General features: G+C 52.5%; 2 protein-coding genes across 2 annotated transcripts in view; one reads left to right on the plus strand and one right to left on the minus strand.

The window, feature by feature from the left end:
* Positions 1 to 1,457, plus strand: part of Nmt1 (N-myristoyltransferase 1) — a 35,469-nt gene extending 34,012 nt beyond the window's left edge. Inside the window, exons 11-12 of the mRNA XM_028780357.1 lie at positions 2 to 139; positions 1,094 to 1,457. Coding sequence (XP_028636190.1) covers positions 2 to 139; positions 1,094 to 1,114 — 159 coding nt within the window. The 3' untranslated portion in view covers positions 1,115 to 1,457. The remainder of the gene's footprint in view (position 1; positions 140 to 1,093) is intronic.
* Positions 1,458 to 5,626: 4,169 nt separating this feature from the next.
* On the minus strand, positions 5,627 to 27,706 carry Plcd3 (phospholipase C delta 3). The gene is made up of 15 exons (XM_028780537.1): positions 27,490 to 27,706; positions 16,167 to 16,328; positions 15,854 to 16,082; positions 15,403 to 15,541; positions 14,056 to 14,284; positions 13,582 to 13,783; positions 13,319 to 13,463; positions 12,524 to 12,676; positions 10,545 to 10,691; positions 10,254 to 10,404; positions 9,386 to 9,502; positions 7,376 to 7,542; positions 6,986 to 7,121; positions 6,762 to 6,911; positions 5,627 to 6,687 (listed from the first exon to the last, which is right to left on the minus strand). Exons 1-15 carry the CDS (start codon positions 27,638 to 27,640, stop codon positions 6,599 to 6,601), a joined length of 2,367 nt encoding a protein of 788 aa, XP_028636370.1. The 5' UTR covers positions 27,641 to 27,706; the 3' UTR covers positions 5,627 to 6,598.
* Positions 27,707 to 27,828: the final 122 nt, after the last annotated feature.

A 27,828-nucleotide genomic window follows, 5' to 3' on the forward strand; every position in this document is an offset into this window, starting at 1 on the left:
GAAAGGGTTCGACGTATTCAATGCACTGGATCTCATGGAGAACAAAACATTCCTGGAGAAACTCAAGTTTGGCATAGGGGACGGCAACCTGCAGTATTACCTGTACAATTGGAAGTGCCCGAGCATGGGGGCTGAGAAGGTATGTGTGTCACAGCCAGAGGCTGAGCTGCTAATCAGGGAGCTAATGGCTCCAGTTAAAACAGCAGAGAGCCATTGAATAGTCCAGGCCTTCAGCAGTTGGTGCTTAGGCCTGAAAAGTTTGTTCCATCTGAGGGCCATACCAACAGGTGGACAGTCAGTTCTTGTCTGTCAGAGCAGGGCATCCTACATTGTTGTTTTAACTTTTAGTACTTCTGAAGCTTGGATGTACTGCCTCACATATTCTAGATAGCACGCGCGCACACGCACGCACACACACACACACACACACACACACACATTAATTCCACCCATAGTCCCACTATGTAGCCTAGAACTTCCCATGTAGAGAAAGCTTGGCCTGGAGCTCAGAGATCTACCTACCTCTCCCTCCCTAATGCTGGGACTGAAGGCATGCCGCCAGACGATTCTTTTTTGGATTCAGGATCTCAGTCACTCAGGCTGGCTTGATCTGTAGTCCAAGCAGGCTTTGAACTTAAGATCCTCCTGGCTCTGCCTCCTCCGCAGCTGGAAGCACAGACCTGCACATCAGGCACACGGGTTTGAGGGACTCAGGAGTTACCCATGAGGTTAGGGTCTGCAGATCTGCCTTTCCTGTCTGTCCTAGGCTGCCTTTCTTGTCTCAGTGTGGCCCTTTCTTGCCCCTTCGCCCCACCTCAGGGCAGTCGGGCAGGGCAACAGTCAATGTCTATGGAGCACTGACCGTGGCGGCTTGGAAGCCTTGGGCCTGGTGTTCTTCAGGATGCCACTGCTGCTCCCCTTGAAGGAAATACAAACCCAACAAAGGCTGGGTGAGAGGCCTGGGCTCGGCATCTGCTCTCCCACGGCAGACATTTTCCTCTGAGTTCAGTGGGCCTGAGCCACATGCCTGGGGAGGCAGGAAAGTCCTGCATATTGTCAACTCAACGTGACCTTTCCCCATTGGCTCTCCTAGGTTGGGTTGGTGTTACAGTAACCAGTTGCCAATGAGATTCTGGATAAAGCCACTGAGAATCCAAACCAGGAAACGGAACCCTTCCACTTGTTGGTCCAACTTTCACAGATGTGAGATCTCTGGCAAACAGAACAGAACTGAACCGGCTTTACCAAACCGCCAGCGAACTTGACAATTACATTGCGATGGCATAGGCTGCGTGATGTCACCTTTAGCCATGTTTCTGGTCTCCCTGTTTTCAATGAATTAACATGCTCATGCAGCCGTGATCAAGGGAATGTAACTGCTGAAACCTAGCTCGTGATTGGCATATTATGGAGTTAACGGGTGAATAATAAAAGTATATATATTATATATATATAAATATTCTAAATATCTTTCATGTTCCAAACGTACAAGGATGTTTGGTCTCTAGTGAGAAAGAAGCTGAATCCAGTCAGTCTTTAAAATGAGAGCCCAAGGACAGCGGCAGACAGATGTGCATCGCACAGTTATTGTTCAGAAGTGGTGGCTGTTGTCAGCGGGAGCAGGAGAAAGAGGATCTGGGGAGCCTCACCAGTTTCCCTTTGGAACTGGCTGCCCAGCAGCAGGCTTTGAGCAAAGGAGGTAAGGTAGAGGGACTGCCAGCTCAGGAGAGGGCTCGGAGCTCGAGGATGGCAGGACAAGATTTTAGGGTGGAACTGGCCCTGGGCAGAGACCAGACTAGTGCATTTCAAGACCAGGACGTGGTGACAATCATTGAAGTAGGTTCATTAATCAAGTCCCTCTTCCATCTCCTGGGTCTTGTCCCAGAGGACACTATCCTACCAAGTGATTTTTAAAGGCTTCTGAGCTGGCTGTTGCCAACCTTACAGGTGTGTGTTCTCTGAGAGACTTTATCCTCACTCCCTAGGATGGTTGGCATTTTGAAAGGGACTTTGGGCCTTGTAGTATATGGGACCTTGTGAGACCTCATCAGTACAAGCTCTGTCTAAGGCATTTTAAGAGCAAAGATGGAGTGAGTTCCCAGAGAGGCTGAGTGGTCATGGTGGTTGTGTGGCAATGCCCAGGCCCTTCAGTTCCAGCCCCTGCCTGTGCCTTCCAACCCGTCAGCCATCTTGTGTGCTCCCTTGTCTCCTTCCCAGAGTGTGCAGCCCACAGTGGCCGCAAGAAACAGTAACTAGAGAGGATCTAGACTTGGCGGCGTTGCCAGTGTCTGAGTCTGATTATCACTGGTGCTGTTGAGGGTTTTGTGGCGGTAGTGATAGTTATTGATGCTGCCAGTTTTTCCAGAAGTAGTCAAGCCCCTGATCACATGGCTATCTGTGTGGGCATTCTTGAGCGGGGTTGAGCCAAGTGGCCCATGAGGATCGGGCTGAGCGGTCAGCACACCACACCCAGCCTCCTTGTACTCTAGGAGAAAGCTCCATGTGACATGCAGTGGGGGATTTCTTTGCTGTCTCACCTCTTGGCATCTAGGGGGTCAGGGGCACCTTATAGGGAAAAGAAGCCTTAGCCACTAGCCAGGTTCAGTCTTGTCCCATGAACGGGATGAAGCTGTCCTACAGGTGAGCAGAGGTTTGAGTCATGCCGTGGCCTCTGGTGGTGGGCTGCAGAAGCTAATGCTGCATTGCCTCAGCTGAAAGAGACTGCTAGGGATACATCCTGCATTGTAGACTGCCGCTGGAGACGTAAGTTCTGAAGATTCTCTTCAGAGGCTTCTAGGGACCTTCCTTCCCTTCACTGTCCTGTGCTGCAAGCTGCAAGTGCCAGCGAAGGTGGCCGACTTGTGACTCCAGATACTCAGACCAAAGAAGCTGTTGTTCTTGGCAAAATGTGCACTGAGTTCTACAGAAGGGAGGGGTCCGAGGCGGGGCTCCCCTCAGCCTCAGTCATCAGACACTGCCCTAAGTGCCCGAGTGGGCTCACCCTGCCCACACTTTAAAGAACAGAGTGCTCGAGTCTTTCCTCCTTGGGCGGGCCTGGAATGTGGAAAGCCCTCCTGTCTTACTCTCTCAGCTGTGGGCCAGCTCTCAGCTCAAACTGCTTCTGAGGTTTGGGGAACACAAATCTCTGGTGTGAGCTTTGGTTTCATTGACCCTGGTCATAGAACAAAAACAGTGAGCCCCAGGGGGCTCTGGAAGATCTGCTGGCACGGACTCTGTCCCCAAAACCAGGTGGCTTTGCTCTGCTTCTGCCGCTGCCTTGAGATGGGCGCCCTGCCCAGGTCTGCAGGAATTGGCTCAGGGGTTGTTTTTAAGTCTTGTTTTTATCCAAACTGTTCTGGTGTCTTCATTCAACCCTCATGAGATTAGGGGCTAAAGAGCACCATTTGTGGGGTTCGAAGCTACTCCACAGTCTTTGATGTATGGCAGCCCTGTGACTGGTGTGGACCAAATGAGAAGGGCCTTGGGGCATCCAAGCTGACCTGCCTCAGGCAGCCTCTGTGGACCTGACCCTAGTCCTCTGCCGTGTCCTGAAAAGACTACCTTTCCTTTCTTGCCTTTGGATTGACTCTCCATGCTACCATGGACACCAGTCTGAAGTGAGCTGAGGAGAAAGGCCTTAACTCTGGACCGAGACCTCGTGGGCTCCCTGTCCCCACACAGGCCTGTGTCAGACAGTGTTGGTATCTTGAGGATTGGCTCACACCAAGCTCTGCTGACACTCAGTTTTTAATAGAAAATTTCAGGCCTTGCCCCTTCTTTCTGCCATTTGTCACTCTTACTTCCTGGCACTCTGAAGCCCAGAGACAGGTGTCTTTGTAGTTTTGAATTCTGTCTCCAAAGATGGCCAGCATTAAACCAACCAGGGAGCCCAAAGGCTCTGAATAGTTTTCATGGAGCTGTCTACATCTAAGAGAGAGAGAGACTCTCAGGAAGAACAGCTGGGGTGTCTCTCTGGCCCTGTCTGCCTGTCCTTGAACCAGAGACCTGTTGTGTCTTGATGCAGAGTGAAGGCAGGTCTACAGACGGACTGCACCTGAGATTTAGGACGGTTTTCATTGAATTAAACTAAAGTGTTAACTGTGGCCATCAGGTGCCGCATCTGGGGGCGGGAGAGCTTCACTTTTTTGTCTTGGCTTTTCTTTGGGCTGTGCTGGGGGCATTCATTGCTGGGGTGGGGGCAGAGATAGCAAACACACTGTTCCACTCCAGACATCTCACTTGTTTCTAATAAAGGAAGCCGTTCAACAGTCTGCTCTCTCCTGGTGTTCTTCTGGTCAGCAGCAGGTGGCAGTAGGGCCCGTGGTATGTCTAGGGCCTTCTGTTAGAGCAAGGTGAAAAAGGGAGCCCCTCCCCCAGGGCTACCAACACCAGGCCAGCTTTGCAAGACTTACCACAGAGAAGCTGGTGCTGATGCAGAAAAGCAGCCACACGCTAAGTAAGGACCCGCCACCAAGCTATGTGCATAGATGTGTGCGCGAGAGGGCACACGGGCGTGTATGCGTGCAAGGGCACTTGATAAGGTGGAAGCATGCATGCCACAGGGTGCCTGTTCTCTCTTTTTAAAAAAGATTTATTTATGTTACGTATATGAGTACACTGTCGCTGTCCTCAGACACACCAGAAGAGGGCATCAAATCCCATTACAGATGCTTGTGAGCCTCGATGTGGTTGCTGGGAATTGAGCTTAGGACCTCTGGAAGAGCAGTCCATTCTCTTAAGCACTGAGCCGTCTGTCCAGCCCAGGTCCTGTCCTTGCTTTCCATGTTTACATGGACCCTGGGGATTGGGCTCAGATCATTGATTTTATAACGATCACCTTACCTGTTAATATACTTTTGTTTGTTTGTTTGTTTGTTTGTTTGTTTTTTCGAGACAGGATTTCTCTATGTAGCTCTGGCTGTCCTGGAACTCACTCTGTAGACCAGGCTGGCCTCGAACTCAGAAATCCACCTGCCTTTGTCTCCCAAGTGCTGGGATTAAAGGCGTGCGCCACCACTGCCCGGCTGTTGATGTACTTTTTATTTGAAATAGTCTTATTAGGTTTCCAAGGCTGGTCCTGAACTCCTGCTTCAGGCTCCCAAGTAGCTGGAATTAAAGGCCTGTCCCTCTGGGCACAGCTGAGACAGGCTGTAGTACTGTGGATTGACCTAGGGACTCGGGCCTACGAGGCCAAAGCTCTTCTGGGAGCTTTTTAACATGACAGGTGTCCAGACCCTGTAACCTGCATTTGCTTCTCACTGTTGTTTTCCTGTGTTGTTTCCCAACCCATACAGGTTTGGTCCTTCCCAGTCCTGTATGGCCAGCACATCCCGCTGGACTTGGCTTTAGCTGTGTCCCATCCAGAGGCTGCAGTCCGCCTGCTTTGCCCATGCTCCTAGCCACTACAGATCATGGTCATTTTTTTAAACACACAAATCCATCAGAGAAGTAAAGGCCTCTCCCTAAGAACAGAAAGCAGGGAGAAGCTAGCACTTCCTGGCTTGGGTGTTGGGATGGCAGGTTGGATGCCCTACCCTCAGGCATTGGTTTCTATAGGGCTTAGAGCCAGTGCAGACCCACCCTAGCCCCACCCCCAGACACCCTCCCTATGGGAAAATGGGTTTGTCCTTGCCTATTGCTAACACTGTTGCCCTGTGGAACCTAAAATGTTCACAGCCTGACAGTCCCATTAAGATGGTCGGAGTCCAGGACTTGCTCAGATCTGGTGTTTGCCACTCAGTGTCACTGCGGCAGTACCCTGCTGCTTTGCTAGGCCCTGTCATTGGAATTGGAATGTGCCCTGCTGGGCCTTCTCCCTCTCCATTTAAGGCCGTGTGTGTGTGTGTGTGTGTGTGTGTGTGTGTGTGTGTGTGTGTCTGTGTGTGTGTCTGTGTGTGTGTGTGTGTGTCTGTGTGTGTGTGTAGCAGAGGAGGAAACCTTATAAATTAGTATGGGTAGCAGCTCTGGCTGTCTTAGACAAAACCCAAATCCCACTGGGAGGAGAGGCCTGAGAGGCCCTCATGCTGGCCTGTCCCTCTCCCCATGGGGCTGGGGGATAAAGTGAAAAGGTACACTTTTTCTTTATTTTTTAAAATAGTTCCTCTTCTGCCCTCTCCAAGGCTCTTCTATGACACAAGTTACAAACCTACTGCCAGGTTTTCCCCAGCGTTCACCTGTCCCCCGGCTGCCTGAGACAGGAAGCTAAGGAGAAGCCAGAGAAGCCTGAGGGGGAGGAGGCTCTGGGGGCACCACTCACCCTGAAGGGAGGCAGTGTGGGTGGCTGTGCCCTTTGGGGGGATGGAGACTAAGATGGCCCTGCTGGAGGGCAGAGGGACACGCATCCTGCTCCTCAAGTTGAAGACCAGGGAATCTGAGACCACCTCAGTGCCCAAAGGTTGGAGGCTCCTGAGATCCACTGGACAGGATACCAATCACAGTCCTGTCTCACTGACCAAACAGCTCTCAGCACCCAGATGTGCTCAGCACCCGGTGACCAGGACAGGGATCTGGCGTGAGGGGCTGGTATTCCCATGGTCCTTTGCTCCAGAGAGGGCTCTGCCACGATACCAGCACCTGCGGATGCTAGTCAGTGATGCCCTCAAGAGTTCTGAATGCGGATGTGCACAAAGAGTGTGGCTGGAGAGAGCGAGGCTCCATCCTTGGACAGCAGGTGGATGTGGCGATACCCTGTGGGAAGGGCAGCCGGAAGTCAGAGGCTGGAACTCCACCCTATTCTTCCCTCCCCACTCCCCACCACCTACCTTGCTTCAGGCTGTTGAGAGGCAGTGTAAACTGGCCCACAAAATCATTGGGGGAGGTGGTGTCATAGTCTTCTACCACGAACCTGACCAGCACCAGCTCCGGGGCCCGCAGCTGGAACTGCAGGGTCTGCTTCCAACAGGGGTTGAAGCCTGGGGTACAGGGCTGGTAGTTAGGGTCTGCTGGTCCCAGGGCCCGCCCCACCCTGCCAACAGGGCTCACTCACCATTGTTGAGCACATAGTCTGTCTCCTTGTGGGCACAGTCTTCGGGCACCCCGTGGATCTCCACACGCACCAGAGGATCCACGATTGAGTTAGGCTTCTCTGCGTTGAGCTTTGGCAGCTGCTGGGCCGTTAATACCTAAAGGAAGGAGGAAGGAAGGACAGCTTCTGCCTGTGCCCCGCTGGGACCCATACCCACCCTCTGCTCTCTGGAGCTCCGAGTCCCTTGTCCTGCACAAACCCTCCTGACCCTGACCCTCCTGCACAAACGCCCACATGTGGGTTGCCCTTATGCCAGGCTCTTTCATGGCCTCCCTTGTCCTTCCCCCTCAGACTGGCGCCACCCCAGAGCTAGCCCTGACCTGAAGTGGCAGCTTGGACCAGACTACTGACCTGGACTGTCAGAGTAGTTTTGGGGGGTCCAGGACATTCAGGATCAAAGGTGGTGTTGAGTTGCCGGAGGTAAGCAGGTTTCAGGATATAGCCACACTGCCCGTTTATGAGGAAGCGCCCTGTGTTGAGGTCCATCTCGTAACCAGGAGTCTGAAAGTTCAGAGCCACTGTGGAGTAGACGACAGGGTTGAACAGGGGAATCTTAGTGGCGCTGTCTTCACTAGAGACTCAGGAAAAGCCAGGCTAGACAGAGGGCCAGCCCAGTGTCCACTCCTCTAGGTGGTAATGCCCTGTCCCCATCAAGACCTATTGAGGAGTGGACCATGTGGTCCCCTCCTCCCTGGGGTCCCCTCCTCCCTGCATTTCTTCAAGAATAGCAAACTGGGGTTGGAGGGGGGATATGATGACAAAGACTCCCACCCCCAACCCTTGGGTCAAAGCCAAGGCCTGAAAAAGCTTGGCATTGCTGTTATCTACCTCCAAAGGGAACATGGTCTCCTTTGGCTGGGCTCTGTCTCCCAGCATCTGTTCATCTCAGTATTTACTTGGCAGAATTGTCAGGAGAGAGAGAGAGAGAGAGAGAGAGAGAGAGAGAGAGAGAGAGAGAGAGAGAGAGAGAGAGAGAGAGAGAGAACGCTAGCTCGTGTGTGCGCCTGTATGTGGAAATAAAGGTTTTGAATTCCTTTCTTGCTAGTTTTGTTTCTTTTGATAGTCTGACATCATATCCCAGGTTATCCCAGGTTAGCCTCTGTAACAAAGCTGGCCTTGAATCCATAACCCTCCTGCCTCAGCTTCCTGAATGCTAGGATTACAGGTATGTGCCACCCCCACCCCCCAGCCAGTTGTTTATCTCTACCTTCAGAAAGATCTAACTTGTGGGAGCTGAGGAGACAGCTTGGGGGACAAAGGGCTTGCCGGACAAGCATGAGGCCCCAAGTTTGACTCACCAGAACCTATGAAAAGCCAGGCATAGCAGTGTGTGTCTCTGAGCTCAGTGTTGTGGAGGCAGAGGTAGGTGGATTCTGGGTGAGGGTTAGGGCTCACTAGTCAACCAGTGTAGCTAAAAGAGCAAATTCCAGGGTAGTGAAAGACCTTGTCTGACAAACTAAGGTGAGGGAGCAGTGACTCTTAGCAGCTGGGGACAGAGGATCTGAGTTCAGTTCCCAGAACCCCTTCCACATTCAGTGTCTCACGGCTGTGTGTAACTCTAGTTCCAGAGAGTCCGGTGCCCTGTCTGGCCTCCACGGGCATCTGTGTGATGCAGATGCTTACATAGCAACAACACTCCTACATGAAAAGCTGGAGATCTGAAAAGATACCCAATGTGACCTCTGGACTACATGCACGTGCACATGCCTGCACACACAGGAACATACAAAAACAGGTAACTATCTTTCAGGTATTTTGAAACTGTCTCATGTAGCCCAGGCTGGCCTCAGACTTATTAAGTAGCCAAGGATGGCCATGAGCTACTGGCCTCCAGTCTTTTACCTCCCAGGATTATAGTCATGTATCCCCCTCAGAAATATAACTTTTGGCCTGGTACTGTAGCACATGCCATTAATCTCAGCACTCGGGAGGCAGAGGCAGGTGAAGCTAGTCTTGTCTGCCCAGTGAGTTCCAGGACAATCAGAGACCTTGTCTAAAAAAGAAAGAAGGAAAAGAAAGAGAAAGAAAAAGAAAGAAAAGAAAGGAAGGAAGGAAAGAAGAGAAAAGAAAAGGGGAAAGAAAAGAAAAATGTGCTTTTTGCTGAACATGGTGTGCACACCTTTAATCTCAGCCCTGGGGAGACAGAGGCTGATGAGCATAGAGCCAGCCAGGGCTGCATAGTGAGACCGTATCTCAACAAAACAAAACGAAAAGTAACTTCCACATTGCCAAGAACAAGTGAACCTGCATTTCAGACAGCCCTTCAAACACCAGTTTCCCACCTTCTAGAAGGTTGTGTGGCTGCCCCTGCTGAAGTGCCCATCCCCGCCCAGAGACCTCCCTGCTTACAGCCCCGCTCACCCAGCTGGCAGCCCGAGTTCCACATCTCCTGGGGGTTATAGTTGGCCGAGTTCATCCGCAGCCCCAGTGGGTACACTCGGGTCAGTTGCTGAGTGTTGTGCCTGACAAAGCTGGGCCCTGGGGCAGAGTTGGGACAGGAGTATGATAGGACCCAGGCTTCTGCCCCGGCCGGGTTCCAGGCCCTATAGCCCCGCCCACACACACACCTCACCCCAGCTTCCCTCTCTCTTCTGCCCTACGGTGAGAACCTTCGTGTGAGGACCAGAGAGGGGCAGGGACACCTGGCAGCCACACAGGTTGGCACTGCATTCCCTTGATGCTTGACTGCCGCCTACACCGGACGCTGCCAGTGAGCTGCCAGTCCCTGTCACTCACCCTGACCACACCCCCAGCCATGCCTTGGGTTCCTGGAACTCTTGCAGTAGCCATGCCCCTGGGTCTTCCTATGACATGTTCTCCTGTCTGGAGTCCCTTCCTCTTCTGCTTCCTCCCTCCTCTGCAGTGACATCACAGACATCTTCCAGGTTCTCGTGAACCAGGAAGCCTTCCTATCTCATACCCTCCAGGCGCCACTAGCCCCTGGCACTAGCCTGACTGGCTAGCCAGTGTCTTGACTACCATTTGGTGATGACTGTGGTGAAGGCAACCCCAAACCTCTCCCTTTAGTGGCTCTCCACTCACACTTAGCCCAAAGCCAGGCGCTCATAAAGGGAGAGTCTTTACCTGGTCCTCCTCATGTCCTCAGCCCTCTGAAAGCCCTCTGAAATTTTGAGAACGACTCTAGGATACCCATCCTCCACCCACTACCACCTGAGCCTGAAGGGCTCCATGCTCTCCTGTCCCCAGATATCCACGGTCTGGTTCCTACCTGCCTCCCTGGTGAACTTCCTGGCCTTGCGCTCGCTGAGGGAGCCAACCTTGCAAGGCTGAGGTGGGCCAGGACTGGGCTCCAGGGTCCGCAGGCGGGTAGCGCGGCAATACACAGCCAGCGCTGAGAGCTCTGGGGAGATCTGCTTGGCCTGGGGAACCAGACTCAGTAGGGATCACTTAGCTCGAGAGCCCTTCCCCCATCCCACCTCCCTTGCCTTCCCGACCTTCTCTGCTGCCCCACCCTGCAGCAGGATGCAGCCTGCTGACCCAGTCTGCAGGACACACTCACCCGCCTCCTCTGCTCTGCAGCTTCCAAAACCTCTTCTGCCTCCTCTTCCTCCTCATCTTCCTCCTCCCTGTCTGACAGAATTCGACCATCCTCATTCCGAGCAGCTGGCAGCTTCTTCCCTTTCACCAAGACCCGGCCCTTGAGCTGCTGTAGAGGCCAGGGCAGACAGGTGAAGCCCTCAGGCGGCCCTTCAGCCGGGTGCTCAGCCTCCTCTGTGAGAGGCTGGTACGGATGGGGGGGCGGGGGGTTGGCGGTGAGGACTGAGTGGTGTTTCTAACAGGAAAAGTGATCCTACCTCGAGGCCATTGATGAAGGGTGGCTGAAAGTGTGTCATTCATGGGAGTGCCACACAGCAGCCTCACAGCTCAGAGGCACAGGGAAGGAGCATGCTTCCAAAAAGATCTTTCCGTGTGCGTGTGTGTGTGTGTGTGTGTGTGTGTGTGTGTTTATTTTTTTGAGACAAGGTTTCTCTATGTAGCCCTGGCTGTCCTGGAACTCACAAAGATCCGTCTGCCTCTGCCTCCCAAGTGCTGGCATTAAAGGTATCCGATGTCACTGCCCAGTGCAAAAAGATCTCTCGCAGAAGACATGACTACAGCACGGATAATTACACTACCCTTTTTTTGTTTGTTTTCGAGACAGTCTCATGTAGCCTAGGCTGGCCTCCAACTCACAGGTAGCCAAAGGTAACTTTGAACTCCTGATCCTCCTCTACTACCTCCTGTGCTTGGATTACAGATGCACGCTGCGATTCCTAGTTTTTAGCTTCTGTCTCTCGATCCTTCTGTCTCAATAAAGACCTCTGTGCCACAACCGTCCAGATGTCAAGTTGATGTCCAGCCTGGACTAAAGAATACAAGCCAGTCATGGCTGGGACAGTAGCTCAGTTGACAGAGTGCTTGCCTGTCATGCACCGTGTCCTGAGTTGTATCCTCAGCACCGGGAATGGATAAGGAATGGTAGCACACTCGTGTAATGCCAAAGTTCAATGTCATCCTCGGCTACATAAAGGGTTGTAGGCTAGCCTGGGCTATATGAGGTCCTGTCTCAAAATAACAGCAACAATGAAACAAGTAAATAAATGAGAAAACCATTGTGTACACAGGTGTGTGAATATATGGAAAAGTTCACACACAAAAAACTGGAAGATGGGGGACTGGAGAGATGGCTCAGCGGTTAAGAGCATTGACTGCTCTTCCGGAGGTCCTGAGTTCAATTCCCAGCAACCACATGGAGGCTCACAGCCATCTGTGATGGGATCTGATGCCCTCTTCTAGTGTGGTTGAAGAGAACGACAGTGTGTACTGACATACATAAAATAAATACATCTTAAAAAAAAAAAACCTGGATGCCAGCCTGGTCTACAGAGTGAGTTCCAGGACAGCCAGGGCTACACAGAGAAACCCTGTCTTAAAAAAACAAAAAACAAAACAAAACAAACAAACACGAAATCTGGAAGATGCTTACTTCTAGATAAATGGTGGGATCAGTGGGGAGCAAGCTCCGCCCCCTTTTCTTTTCAGTACTAGGGACCGAACCCACAGCCTCATGCATCCTGGGTAACCATTGAACTGTTGAGCCCTACAATCCAGCCCTACTTATCTGTCCTAAGCAGGTGGCAGCTGGCCTGAGCAGATGGCTGGGAAGGAGATCTAGGCCGAGGTAGTGTCAACTCAGGACATGGAGGTGTTAGTGGCTGGGCCCATGGGTACATTATGAGAAGGGGCACAAACCAGGCCAGGCAGAGCTAGACATAGAAGGCCCAGGAAGTGACAGGCTGGGCGGGTATGGTCAAGAATGAGGAACCAGAGGGCAGCCACAAGGGCAGCTGGGTGACAGATGCAAGTTAAACCGAGCAGGAAAAGATCCAGGCAGAAAGAGATGAGGGGTCCTGGACTAGAGGGGTACTGCGAGTGGGGATGGGGGTGAGTCCCAGTCAGACGGACCCACCTCCCAGGCTGTGGGTCTGGGAGCATCACCTCAGGAGACGGCAGCTCCTCGGGGTTCTGGGAGTCCAGGGCCTGTGTCACCAGCATGTCTCCCAGGATGCTTCGAAGGTGGCGAGCCATGACAGCCTGCTGTTCCAGCCCGCAGTGGTTCTCAAGGGATAGGATTACAGGATACGGGGACAACTGTTGGGTGGGGGGACAGGTAACACCTCAGAATCCACTCTCTGCTGGCCCCTCTCCTACACATGCCGGTCAGCTCTTTCGAGGCAGGCAGGCAAAGGCAGAGGTGTGAAAACCCACTGTAAGGGACCAAGTCTGTAAGGCATGCGGCATGCTGGCACCAGGATGTGTGTGGAAATGCCAGCGGTCACAGCTTGGTCTCAGGGAGCGGACGGACTGTTGGGAGACTGGGAGCTGCGGCAATGACTTGTTTATAAATATGCTCACTCGGGGTTAATGGCGCTGACCATGGTGAGGTGACGTGGCAGATGCTGTCGTTTGTGAGGTTGGGTACCCTGATGACTGCAAAGCATATGCAGGTCCCATTTCTCAACCTGAGCTGTACACTCAGAAGTCGGGACTAAGTTGTCCTCCCCTAAGCCCCAAGGTTTTCTCCTGGAAATTGGGTGATGTCAATACATTTGTTAGCCATGAGGATGTGAGGATGGGAGGAAGGAGGACTCAACTTAGCTTTATTTTACCTCCCTACCTGTTATTCTCATAGCTCTTAGTGAATGAATGCTCTGGAAAGGTCATCTGGCCATGGGAGGGGCAGGGGGTCACTAGGAAGGCCCTGGGGCTGGGCGTCAGGTCGCAGGGGCTTACCGTGAACGCATGGTCACGCACAGCCTGGATCACATCTCGAAAGAGGATCTTAGAGGTGAGCGTGTGGCCGTGGTAGATGACGGGCTCCCCTCCTGGCCCCTCCCAGCAGTCAAGTTCCACACAGCGGCATCCCTGGGCAAAAGCCCTACAATCGACAGGCAGCCGGCTCAGCAAAATGTGCGTGTGCCACAGAGCAGGCCAGTGGGCAGGGTCAGCCAGCAAACTCAGAGTAGAGCGCCATGAGACCACCCCCACCCCTGTACCTAACGTAGGCCTCAGTGCTGCTGGTCCCTCCGATCTGAGAGTCAGTCAGGTAGGTGTTGTGTGAAGAGGAGATAAAATAGTGGGCGAGGGGCTGACCCATGTCCTGGAACACACACGTGTGGGCCACGTTCAGGGCAGCCCCCTCAGGCGACAACAGATACATCATGAAGCCATCCAGCGTCATCAGCTCGTGCTGCTTGGCTAAAGGGAAGAGGAGAGGGTGGGGCTACCTGGGGGCAGGGGCACATGTCCAGGTTCAAACAGCACCCATGGCTCACTGAGAGCAGCTAGGCTGCTGATTGACTGCATGCACCATGCCTTCTAATCTTCCACAGAACCCCGAGGGGCAGACATATTATACATGTATACCTAGAAGAGGAGAGGGGACCAGCCTGGGACAGTCAGTGAAGGCAGAACTTCCTGGCTGGAAATCCAGAGCTGCCTGGAATCAAGACTAAACTGTGGTTACTCACCCGTCTCGTTGAGCTCATAAGCCTGGATAAGCTGCTGGGCACAGGCTAGGGTGGCACCATCCTCGCCCTGGTCTTCCAGGAACTCCAGCAGCTCAGAGGCACTCAGCACCCGGTCCTCACCCGAGTACCGGTGGAAGATCTCCTCCAGCTCAGGCCGTTTCAGCAGCCTCCGTAGGAAAGCCTCAATCTCGCCCCCCTCCAGCCGCTCGTTGTTGGAATGGTCACACTCCTAGAGAATAGGGAGGCGGGGCTCAGAGGAGGGGCTGCTCCTGGGAACCTAACTGACACGCTCCATGACCCTAACAACTGGAAAGGCCGCAAATCTTGTTTCTCAAAACTTCAGTTCCTTGAGCACACACCCCCTGGGTGAACTCAGAGACAGAGTCTTAGGAAGCCTAAGTCCCCACCTGTCAGGGATCAAGATCAAGATTTGGGACAAAATGGTGGCCTTGGGAGGCAGGACTTATGCCACAGTATCCCTCTCCATATACTTACTATCTTCCTGAGACACCCAGTCAGTGAGCAGATGTGAATGAAATAAATTCTCAGAGTAGCCAGGAGGGCCGGAACACAGGCACACGTGACAGGCTGGTCACATGCACATCCACACATGTCTCTGCCATGTCCCACAATCAATGCACAGGTGGAGTCACCTGTGCACCCCAGAGCTCTTACACGGGCACACAAGGTGTGGGTGTGGGTCCTTCACTGTGGAGAACCATGCACACTTGTGCACTCCAGTGTGTCTCCCTACGCTCCCACGTGCAAGCCATGTACAAGTGGTGCCCTGCAGCCCAAGAGACATGGGAACGACTCTGTTGCTTGGACGAGATGGCTCTGAAGGTATCACACTACCTCTCAGCATCATATAAAGTTCTGGTCCCGTGGCTCCGGGGAATGGGAAAGTGTTTTTATTTGTTTGGAGTAGGGTCTTACTTCGTAGTCTCTGCAGGCCTGGGACTTGCTATATAGATAAGGCTGGCCTCAAACTTTCAGAACTCCACCTGCCTCTGCCTCCAGAGTCTTGGGGATCAAAGGCGTGCCCCACTACACCTGGCTGGAAAAAACTAACTAACCAGCTCAGGTGTGGACTTTCTGTAGGGAGAGGTGGCTCCCTACCAAAAAAACCCAACAACAACAACAACAACTGGAGAGGTAGCTAGGCCTGATGGTGCCTATTAGAAATCCCAGCTATTCCATAAGCTGAGGCAGGAGGATGACAAATTCAAGGGCAACCTGGACTACCTAGTAAGATCCTATCTAAAAATAGCAACAAAAATACAGATAGAGCTCAGCTTCAGCCGCTGAGGGAGGGCAGGCCAGAGCAGGGCTGGGGGCGGCGGTCACCTTGAAGAGGCGGTAAGCGTACATGTCGTTCATGTCCACGTTGACCATCCGCAGCAGGCTCTTGATCTCCTTGAAGCTCATCTTACTGTCTTGGTCGGAGTCGGCCCGGTGCAGATAGGAATGGATCCAGGTGTGTGTGCTCAGGAAATAAACCAGCAATAGACTAGACCCCTTGGCTCTCACTAACGGGTTGTCATCAGTAGTGGTGAAGGAAGGCTTCAGGATTAGGGACTGTACTTTTCTCTTAGCCTTGGGGCTCCCAGAGCACAAAGGCAGTGTCTTCACAGAGTTCAGCCTCCCTGTTTCCTCCCTGGAGTGGGGACAGTGCCTCTCCTGCTTAGAGGCTCAGGCCAGGTTAGAAGGAACTTCCACCCCATTTCAGAACACCAGGAACTGTCTAAGGCCTGGAGCTCTCCAAGGACAGGTCCTCCCTCCAAGCACGGCAGGATATTGGTCTAGCCGCTCCCGCTGGCTCATAGCATCCAGGCGCGCCCGCAGCTTGGCCAGCCCTCGCACCCAGCGCTGCGCCTCCTCCGCAGTGGGTGCTGCCAGGTCCAGGTTCTTGCGGCGGCCCTTGAAGGCGATGGTGAGGCAGCGCGCAGGCGCGAAGGCGCCCCCGAAGCGCCGCAGGCCCTCCGACTGATGGCCCTCCCGGACAGCCTCGATATGCTGCACGAAGACTGATCAAGGCAAGGTCGGACGTCAGCCAAGGCGCCCTCTGCTGTCCCCATCGCCCTGTCCCGCGCCACCCTTGACCCACTCACAGATGTGCTGCGAAGCCGCCCGGGGGATTCGCCGCTGAAACCACACGCTCAGGCCATCCTCCTGCAGCCGGTACAGCCGCTCCTTGTGCCACGTGCGTGAGCGGATCTTGAGGAGCCGGGAGCCCCGTAGCATGGCTTGGACATCCTCATCCTCTGTTAGGCCTGCAGGGAAACATGGGGCGTTGGGCCTGGCTGTGCAGGGTAGCATCCATGTCCATCTGTCCTTTGCACTGTCCCCCAGCTTGTGGAGGATGTGGGGGAGGGGGAGGCCCTCTGCGAGCTTCTCCACCGACTTCCCTTCCCCCTGCACGCTCTCATTGTAACAAGCCACACTGTCACCTGCTTGAAGCTCTGCAGTCCCAAGCACCCCTTCCAGGCTGACCAGTAGGGTAGGAGGTCCTTTGCTCACAGTTGCATACTGTGGTTTCCGCAGTTCCCAAACACAGGGCCTGGATCTCAAATCACACTGCAGATTACTCTTTCCTGCAGCCGCCTCCACCAAAACCTCAAGGACTGGTGAGATGGCTCCGTGGGTAAAATGTCTGCCCTGCAAACCTGGCAACCTGAGTTCTTCTTTTTTTTTCTTTGAGACAGGGTTTCTCTGTATAGGCTGTCCTAGAACTCACTCTGTAGACCAGGCTGGCCTCAAACTCAGAAATCCGCCTTCCTCTGCCTCCCAAGTGCTGGGATTAAAGGCGAACGCCACCACTGCCGGGCTCGGCAACCTGAGTTCTTTTCCTGACACACACGCACACGCACGCACACACACACACGCACACACACACGAGATGAGAGTGTAGAACCAACTCCAGCCAATTGTCTTCTGAGCCACACACACATGCATATGTAAATATGTAAATACAATTTTTAAAATCTGTTAAAGCCTCCAAGCTCAGAATTGGCCACCGACAGCCTTTTCCTTAATGTGAAACTTTCTCGGCCATCAGGAAAATAGTCACACTGTTATCTACCCTAAATTTTGCTACAACCCGAGCTCCTTGCCTCTGCCTTCCCAAAGCCGTTGCAGGAGCAGTAGGGGCCACTCTGCCTCCGGAGGGTCAGGTTAAGGACTGCAGGAGTCCCGTGTGGCTCATTTCCAGGCTCCTGGGACGCTGCATTGCAGGGCCTTTCTCCAGAGTCCATATTTCTCCTCCTGGTTCCCTGGGCAGTGGGAGTTAAGGGGCGTGCAGAATTTACATTCAAGGCTCTGTGGGGCCGGGCGGGGGTGGTGGCGCATGTCTTTAATCCCAGCACTTGGGAGGCAGAGGCAGGCGGATTTCTGAGTTCGAGGCCAGCCTGGTCTACAGAGTGAGTTCCAGGACAGCCAGGACTACACAGAGAAACCCTGTCTCGAAACAAACAAACAAAAAAACAACTACAACAAAAAACAAAACAAAAACAAAAAACAAAACAAAAGGCTCTGTGGGATAACATCCCAACCCTGTCACCTCCCACCCTGGGTGGTACTAGCCTGAGGCTGCTCTAAGCCTGTTTTCCAGCTGAAAAATAGAGAATACATGAATACCTGCTGCACAATCCAACACTCCCAGGTTACTAGAGCCTGCCCTGCCCTGCCCTGCCCTGTCCTACCCTACCCTGCCCCAGAGAGTTTAGATCACACCAGCTCAAAGACCAGAGCCTGCACAGGCCAGCTCTTCAGGAACCCTTATGGAGACAAAGGAAGACACCAAAGGGTTACTGCCAGAGGGGACATGAGGAGAGAAGGGAACCAGGCTCACTGGAGAGCCCACACCCTTCAGACAGGGGACATCCAGGAGTGGAGAAGGGCCCAGAGTTTCCAGAGCCAGGAATTTGCATCTGGATGGGAAGTGACCACATTTTTTAAATATTGGCAACTAAATCAAATTGAAAAAGCAAAAAACCAAAACCACAGTGGGGCAAACAACAACGTGACTCCTCCCTTTTCTTTTCTTTCTTTTTCTTTTGTCTCTTTTCTGTTTTTCTTTTCCTTCTTGCTTTTTTCTTTTCTTTTGCGTCAAGGTATGTAGCACTATGACTATGTATGCAGCTCACCATATAGACCAGGCTGGCCTTGAACCCACAGAAATCTGCCTGCCTCTGACTCCAAAGGCGTGCACCACCGCTGCCTGGATGCAACCACTGAGCTATCTCTCTGGCTGCAACACCCCCATTGCCCCTGCCCCCAATTCTTTTTCTCTTTGAGACATGGTCTATTCTGTAGTCCAGGCTGCCTTGAGTTTCACTAGGTTAGCCCATGATGGCCTCAAATTATATCAATCTTCCTGTCTCGGCCTCTGGAGTGCTAGTATTACAGGTGAGAGTTACCGCACCCACCCACCTTTCTTTCAGGAAGCTTCAATTCTGGGTTTGTCTTGTGACTCCAAGGCTCTTGCTTGACTAACTGCAAACTCTGACCTGAGTCTGTCTGTCTTTCCCCCCAAACCCGCTTCTTTTTCTCTTGTACTACCTCCTCCAGAAAGCCTTCCTCGATTTGTCCTCACCAAGGAGCATTTACCCTCTTTGACCAACCCCACTCTCTTTTAAAAAGATTGGGCCTGGTGGCTCACACCTGTAATCTTAGAACTCAGGAGGCTGAGGCAAGAAGAAGGCCTTGAGTTCAAGACCTGCTTGGGCTACAGAGTTCTAGGCTGGCCTGAGCCATAGAATGAGACTCTGTTTTAAACATAAATAAAAGGGGCTACATGCTGGGCAGTGGTGGTGCACGCTTTAGTCCCAACACTTGGGAGGCAGAGGCAGGTGGATTTCTGAGTTCTAGGCCAGCCTGGTCTATAGAGTGAGTTCCAAGATAGCCAGGGCTACACAGAGAAACCCTGTCTTGAAAAAATAAATAAATAAATAAATAAATAAATAAATAAATAAAAATGGAGCTACACGGCCGGCCTGATGGTGAAGAGCTCCTACCGATCTCCTGGAACACCCGATTTGGTTTCCAACACCAACTTGGGGAAGCTCCAGGCTCATAAGTCCAGCTCCAAAGAGTCTCAAGTACTCATTACACACACACACACACACATTTAATAAATAAAATCAATCATAAAAACAAATGAGAGGCAGGCATGGTGGTGCATGCCTTTAATCTCAGCACTCAGGAAGCCAGAAGCAGGTCAATCTCGAAATCTGAGGCCATGTCTGGTCGACATGTCAAATTCTAAGCTAGCTGTAACTACATAGTAAGACCTTGATTTGTTTGTTTGATTGCTTTTCTTAAACACAGGAGGAAGAGGAATAAAAAAAAAATCTAAAGATATGCCCCAAACCTGTAAACACCATCTCCCCCAATCCCACTCAATCCTTGGGGAGTTGAGGCAGAAGGGATGTCAGTTCAAGGAAACCAACCATCTAAAAAAACAAAACCCAACAAGGCGGGAGATGCTCAGCAGGAAGAGTGTTTGTGGCTCAATCTGGATGACCTGAGCTCAAATTTCCAGAACCCACATCAAAGCCAGAAGTGGTTGCGCATACCTGTGATTTCAGTGCCTCGGGAGGTGGACGGAGAGACTGCTGGGCTTTGTTGACCAGCAGCCAGGCTCCAGGTCCCTAGAGATAACCGGTCTTGGGGAGATAAGGCAGAGATAGATAGATAGATAGATAGATAGAGAGAGAGAGAGAGAGAGAGAGAGAGAGAGAGCAGGACCCTCGCCTCTGGCATTTGAGCATGCGTGAAGGTGAACAAACACACCCAGATCCACATCTTCATTCAGCATACGAGCACACACCAATACCACCACCAACAAAAACAACATGCTATACCGACTCTCAGGAGACTTTAATAGGCCCAATCTTAGAATGAAGTCTTTCTTATCTGTCTCCCAGAGCCTGGCTCCAGCTAATGTTTTTGGGAAGATTCTGAAGCCAAAGCAGATGCCTTACATTCTCCAGCAGCCCAGCCCAGTCTTTCCTGAGTTCAGAGCTGATGTCTTGGGTTCTGAGGTCTCAACCCTAGCTGTGTATTAGATTCTCCCGGGCCCAAAGATACCCACTCAGCAGGCATGAGCTGGCACTTGAGCATCTGTATTTTAAAATTGTACTTTATGGCTTTTTGAGCAGAGGGTGTGGTCGTATCTGCAGAAGTGCTTATGTGTGTGCAAATATGTTATGCATATGCTAATTAGCCAGCCCCATACCCTTGGCTCCGCCTCCTCCACACTGGGATTATAGGTAGGAGCCACCACAGCTGCCTTTTGATGTAGGCTGCAGAGCAAGCGTTTTCCTGACTGAACTGTCTCCTCAGCCCCCAAATTTACCTTACAGCTTAAGGGTGATTATAACTGAAAATCAGGGTCTCTGGGGCTGCCCTCCCTTAGGTATCTGTGGTTTCCCTGGGGAAACCATAACAGTCCCAGGGGCCTCTCAAGGTATAGAGGACTGTGGCCTTCAGTTTTGGTTCCCCTTCATTCCCCCAAAGTGTCAGGACAGGGGTTGACATGCTGTTTCCATGCAGCCAGGCCAAGGGATCACTGGAGTCACCCCTCTCCCCAACCCCTTCCTATCGTATTTATTCAGGCATTCTGAATTATCTGATCCAGAGAAACAACAGGGACAGGGGCAGGGCATACAGGGGCACTGATGGCGCCGCCAAGCCTGGTACCAAAGCTAGCTGGACTCACCCTTCCTTCACCCAGTCAGTCTGGAAAGGCTCCTTAGCTGAGGTCACCTCCCCTAACTGGGCCAGTCCTCTGATGCCAAGCCCAGGGGGGTGAGGAGGGGGCTGAGGAGTGACTAAGCCCGGAAATGGAGGTGAGTCACAGCGGGCCTGCTTTGTCCCCAGCCTTCTGCAAACAGGCCACTGAGATTGAGCCTGGCAGTCATAAAGCCTGAGGGCTCCCACTGCAGGAGCTTTCCACAATGACAGGGCCTCCTACCCCTATCCCTACCCCTGATCTCTATAGAGTCTGTTGGGAAGGAAAAGCCGACCCAAGTCACACCCTAGTGTCACAGGTCTCCGACCACTCTTACCCCACACACCTATAGAAAAGCCAACCAGAGCTAGGTGTGGTGATTCACACAAAAAATCTCAGCAGTTGAGAGGATTAAGGCAGGAGGATTACCAAATTGGAGGCCAGCCTAGGCTATAGACTGAGACCCTCTCCCAACCAAGAAGGAAAAAAAGGAAAAGTCAAACGGAGTACATAAGTGAGGGTGTATAACCAAGCTGGACCAGGGGCTGGGTCCCAGGTGGGCACTCCTAAGCCATGAGCACAGAGAGGGAGAGAGAGTTCTGGGGTACCAGCAGGGTCATCAAAAGCAAGGGGCAAGGCCAGGAGACCCAGACCTAGGGCAGTGACTGTGTACTGTGTACTGGCTCTCCACCTGACCACCAGGAAACAGATGTTAAATCCAGCCAGGCCCAACCCCACAGATGTCTCATAAATTACAAGCCCCGAACAGGCTCACAAGCCTGCCTTCCGCATCCTACTGAGACTGGATTTCTACCTGATCCTGGGCTGGGCCCACAACCACTCTCAACTGTGTGGGAGGGGCACCACTCATTAAATAACAATGGGCGTGGGGAGTGGGGGTGGGAAAGGAAGATGGAGAGCCAGAGGTGGGAAGATGACTGGAGAAGCAAGCATGGCATAGAGACAGAGGAAAGCGGTCGTGCCACGTGCACACCTGGAATGCCAGCTTTCAGGAGGCTGAGACAGGAGATTATGGGAAGTTAAAGGACCAACCTGGGCTAACTATCAAAACTATATCTCTAATGGTGATGACAGTGATAATGATGATGAAAGCAAATCTGCTCCACCCGGCACATGCCGCGCCATGAGCCGTGAAGCCTGATGGTCAATGACAGAAACTGGGTCCCCAAGTGATACAGATCACATGACAGACACAGAGCAGGCAGCTTCACAAGCTTCACAGACAGAAAGCAGTCTTTCCCACTGGAAGGGGAAACGGGGAGTTAGCATCTAACAGTTACACCGTGTCTGTGCGGGGCTACAGAAAGCCCTGGAACTAGGAAATGACAGCTGCATATCAAGTGAGCAGAAATGCCAGGGGCCGACCACTTAGACGCTAGCCTCAACTCTACTCTGCAGCCAAGGATGGCCTTCCACTCCCGAACCTCCAGCCTCCAACTCCCAAGTCCTGGCATTAACGATACTAGCCTGGCGTTTCATTTTTATTTTAGTTTTGTCTTATTGTTTGGAGAAGTTTCTTTGCTGAATAGCCCAGGCTGGTCTGGAACTCTATGTATAGCCCAGGCTGGCCCTGAACTCTTGCCTTAGCCCCTTGCATGTTGAGATTATAGTTGTTTGCCTCCATGTAAGGTGCACTCTCTCTTCTCTCTCTCTTCTCTTTCTTCTCTCTCCCTCTTCCTCTCTTTCTACCTCTCTCTTCTCTCTCTCTCTCCTTCCCTCTTCAAGCCCAGGGCTTCAGGCATAAAAATTCTGTGTCACTAAGTTATATTTCCAGGCCTAAAACTCTTTCTCTCTCTCTCTCTCTCTCTCTCTCTCTCTCTCTCTCTCTCTCACACACACACACACACACACACTCACATGTTTTTGAAAAAAGATGTCTAGACACAGACTAAACCCTAAACTCACAATTCTCCTGCCTCAGCTCCCCAAGAGTTGCGATTATAGATGAGCTACCTCACTGAGTCCCAATTATTAAAATTTTAATAATATACCAAAAATTACTGTAGCCTTTTTCACCCCCAAACAGAAACTCACATACCCTGGCCAGCCTCAAATTTACAGCAATCCTCCAGCATCAGCTTCTAAGTGCTGTGACTGCGGGTATGTGCTACTTCTGGCTAGGCTGTATGCTAGGTAGCTGAATTATACAGAACATGAATTATCTCAGTAAACCTGCTGAGGTGGAGGCACAGAGCAGCTAACCAGGCGGTGGAGCTGAGCAGAACTGGGAGCTAAGGGGTGGGCGTTGTCTAAGCCAGAACCGACGCCGTGGAAGAAGCAGTAAAAATGCACAGCGCTCAGTTAGGAAGGACTCACAGATAGGAGCACTGCTGAAAACTGTGGATACCCAAGGCAGGGGCTTCGTAGTGAGCAGAGGCTGGTGTAGACTGGTAGGGACGGACTGTGAGGTTTTGAGCATTTAACAGAGGGGTGTGTGCAGAGCAGGTGTGAATATAATGGGGAAGGAGTGTATTTCTGTGTTTGTCTAGGCCGGTGGGTTGGGCAGGAGGAAGGTGGGTCGGCATGGGGAGGTTGTGTTTGTGTGTGTGTGTGTGTGTGTGTGTGTGTGTGTGTGTGTACCATTGCGTACACTGCACTATCAGTCAGGAAAAGCACACGGGGCTCTGGCAGGAATGTGAGACATGCACGAACAGGGCAGTCAACTGCTCCTGCCAAAGTGTGTGTGAGGGGGGTGGGAGCCAGCAGCTTTTCCTAGTGGCTGTGTCCATGCAGTGCTGGAAAAGACACACCGTAGCCATGTTTCCAATGACCTTCCTGCCCTAAGCCCTTCCAGCCCCACTGTCCCAGGTACCAAGGGTGCCCAGCTCCTTGTACCAGCTGACCCTTACACAGAAGCCAGAGAGAGAGGGAGTGCTCAATACTTTCCATAACATTCCTGGGAAAATCAAGAAAAGCAGGAAGGGGAGGCGGGGCTTCCCTCCAGAGGCCTGTAGACCAGGGAGTTGAGGGTGTGGCACCTTCTGGGCTTGGCTGGGTCAGAACCGGCATGAACGGGGTCAAGGAGTGGTGAGGTGGGGAGGCTCCGGGCGGCCCTGCCCTCCCTACCACCCAGTCAAGGCACCTGCTAGGCCTAAGGTCTCATAAAGCTCCCCTCAGGCCCTCTCCACCCCAGGCCAGTTCCACTCACCCAGCAGGGGACATCCTGGACGGGCCATAGGGAAAGCCTCCTCACCTAGGGGTGCTTGTCGGAGGAGTAAGCAAACACAGAAGATGGGAACAAGATTATGCCTACTCAGCACTCTGCCCACCGAGAGGATTAGGGGTCTGGGTGGAGCCTAAACTCACAGGCTCAGACAGGCTGAGCTGAATGGGATGCTGGGAGAAAAAAAAAAACAAAAAACAAAAAAACGAAGGGAATCCTTTACATGTGAATTTAAGATAAACAGCAAACCCCTCTTTAACGTAAGTCTATCCCACAGGGCTCCAATGCTCTTCGGTGCCTGTCTAGCATGCTCAAAGCCTTGAGGTCCATCCTCAGACACCCCCCACCCGAATTATATATAACTATGGCTATTAATTTACATACACTTTCTAGAGATAAGATACATATGTACATCCAAAATTATTTCTTGTCTACCTGACATTTAAATTTAGCATCCTATATTTCATCGGCAGCCCAGAGAGACACATCTGAGGAACAGCAGGTCCTTTCATGACGAGCTTCTCTTTCATCCCTGTGTTTAACAGAGCCTAGACTCCGGACCACACCACCTGGATTCAAATCTCTCCATCACTTCTAGTTTTTTTGTTTTGCTTTGTTTTGAGACAGGGCCTTGATGGATACATAGACATTTCTGGCCTAGAAATCAATCTGTACAACCGGCTGGCCTCTCCATCTCTCCAGGGCTGAAATTCTAGGCATGGGTCACCACAGCTGGCTTACTTCTAGCCTTGAATCCTCTCTGAGCCCGTTACCTCATGATAAATGACACTTGTGGCATCATCTCTCTCACATGACCATAAGCGCTAAATGAGAGGATACACAGGGCTCACAGAGCGATGGTATGAAGGTGTTAGTACTCACTAATTGTGGCAATAAAGTGTGCCCTTGGAACCGTGATTGTGATGGCAGGCAGCCAGGGTCCCTTAATGGCTTTATCCTGTCACATTCGGTCTGTCACTGAGGAAGGCACTTGTCCCAGGAATGGCTAAGAAATAAACAGGGTGAAGTCTAAGGTAAGCTCGGTGGGCAAGAATGCTCAGGGTATTGATTCTCTGAATAGCTGGCCTGGCCCCGGCCCCCCCCCCCCCCGAGCTGCAGATGCCTCCCCCACCACCACCCCCGTCCTTGGCCTGGTTCCCCCTACTGTGGTTCCACAGGCCTTTTCCTCCCTCCGGCTCCTCTGAGATACTCCCTGCTCCAGTTCCTTGACCTGAAATAAGATCTGTTTTCTCTTAGCCTGAGCTGGGTGGTGAGGGTCATCTTAGGAGGGAAGCTATGTGAATGACAGACAGGTCTAGGTTTAAGCCATTTTGAGTTTGCTTCTGCTTTACCCCAGGGATCAGCATTGCTTGAAGAAGTGGCATTCCCTACACACTCAGTATGGTCACCCAGCAGTCACTCAGCCAGTGACAGGAAGGGCACAGATGACATGCTGATATGTACATAGTTCCAGGATGAGCTACCCAGAGCTCCCGTGCAGCAACACTCAGCTGACACACACTCAGTTGGGCTCTCCCTAATTACGTGTCCACAAGTGTCTTCTTATTACACTATGTCCCTTTAGGGCAAGTCTCAGATGTCCTGGTTTGTGGCCTCAGCCCCTGGGCTAGTGCCGTGGCCACTGATGGGGCTCAGCAAATGGCCACAGGAGAAAAAGGCAGCTGGTGTGTGACAGCTTCCTCTCTGTCCCCAGCAACATCCATGACCCCCCAGGGACCAATGGCTCAGGCTGCTTCTCCGGAGAGTCCTGTCCTGCCTGCGTGGCAGGGCATCTTACACAGCCAACCTCACTAGTGCCACCTCTAGCCAGAGACGTCTGACTTCATATTAGACAGCCACCACCCTGTCTCCTCTTGGTGTCTGTGTGTCCTCCTCTCCTGCACCACTCACACCTGAGCCCCAATACCTCTTCATGAGCCCCTGTCTCCTTTCAGCCCTATTTGACCACCCTATTAGCCCATCTGCTTCTCTACGGCTATGTTTCCTTCCAGTGGACTTCTGGGACCCTTACCACCATCCAAACTTCAGAGGGACCCTAAGGAGTCTGGCTACCTCTCTCCTTTCCATACAACCTTCCATCTGGCTCTGGGGTTCAGCGGGGTCTTCTCTGCCTCCCCAGCATCACAGTCTGCCCCTCCCTCCCTGACTCTTTTCCCTCAAGGTCCATCTTCTGACTGCAGTACTGCGTTGTTTAGCTCTCTTCGGACAGGACCGTGTGTGCCCTGTTTGTTGTCGGGTGGTAGGTAAATATTGACTTCTTGGATGACTAGGCATGGAAGGAGGAGGATGATCTGCCTCAGGCACAGTGCCCACAGTGAGGGCATCCTATACATCCCGGTGGAATGAGGAAGAAGATGAGACAGCTGAGAGGGAAGCCAAGGCTGGCATCTGGGACCCCCGAGTTCTGTCACCAGGTTGGCAGTACCAATAAACAGCTTTGGTTTCCCACACTTTACAGTTTATAAAATGCTTTCACTGAGGCTCCTGGTTCAAGCCCAGGGAGTCCCATTTTGCCGAGATTCTGAGAGTGTCAATAGGGATGGCACACAGTCTGAGTGGCCTCGACAAGATTCCTTGATGTCTGAGTCAGTTTCCTCCTCCGTGAAATGGGGATCAGGACACCTACTTCAGGAAGGTGATCTTACCACCACACCTGCAAACCACAGCAGTGTTGGGCTGACTCTAGGGCTCCTTGAGGACTAGTGACTTCCCTCATTTCTGAAGTAGGAACCCGGACTGTTTCACACCATTGGCCCGGTCATGCCAGGGCTTTGTTGTTACTGCTGGCATAGATAACCTGAGGGTTACAGGACTGGCTTGGGTGTCTAGAGTCTCCCAGAGGCCATCTGTAAACAGCTCCTCCGGGTCAGGAACAGCAGGTGCTATTAAGACACCCACAGACCTCAAGTAGCACTAGGGAAAGAAGTGAATGCACCCCAAATTTTTTGGAGATGGGGTCTCATATATCCCAGGCTGGGATACGCACGCACACACACACACACACACACATACACACACACACAGTTTACTGTGTAGCAGAGAATGACCTTGAACTTCTGATCCACCTACTGACACCTCTCTAGTGCTAGGAGATTAACAACAGTAAGTTGTCATATGCGCTAAGAGCTCTACCCATTGAGCTACAACCCCAACCTAACTCCAAGCTTATCTCTCACGCCGTCTCCGCGCGCTCCAGCGACCCTATCCATGCCCCTAGTCCAAATTCTCACTCCAGCACGGCCCCGCGGGCGCCTCCTGGTGAGTATGCACGAGGTTGTGGGGGGGCGGGGGGGCGGCATCCAAGCCTTCTGAAACAGCCTGGAAGTCTGATGACTCCAGGTGTGAACCCCAACTGGAACAGTGTTGGTGTTCCTGGTCAGATCCTCCCCAACTCCAAGCACCCTGGGAAGCCAGTTGGCCCGTACACCCCGCTCCTTCCAGGTTGTCCCTAGAGACAATGCGCGCCCACCCGGACCCATCTTTGTGTGTCACTGACCCATCTTCTTCAGTGCCCGTAGCCCAGGCCTTTTGGTGCTGCTGTCCGACGACGTGGGTGAGGGCGAGAAAGCGAGGGGCGCAGCGACCTGGGCGGACACCCGGGGTTCCTCCGAGGAGCGGCGGCTCCTTCTCCAGCCGCCGCACAGCATGGTCTCGAAGGGCCCAGGGCCAGGCCCCGGATCTGTGCGTGAGAACGGGGCAACGGGAACACAGCTCACGACGCGGTCCCGAGCTAAGAAACTTAGCGGCGCCCTAAGAGTCAGGAGGAGGAGACCTCGGGAGGAGGGAGAGAGGGAGGGACGAGGTGGAAGTGGGCGGAGCGAGGTCGAACTGGGGC

Source organism: Grammomys surdaster, unplaced genomic scaffold (genome assembly GCF_004785775.1).
Source record: "Grammomys surdaster isolate TR1022 unplaced genomic scaffold, NIH_TR_1.0 371, whole genome shotgun sequence".
Classification (NCBI taxonomy): Eukaryota; Metazoa; Chordata; class Mammalia; order Rodentia; family Muridae; genus Grammomys; species Grammomys surdaster.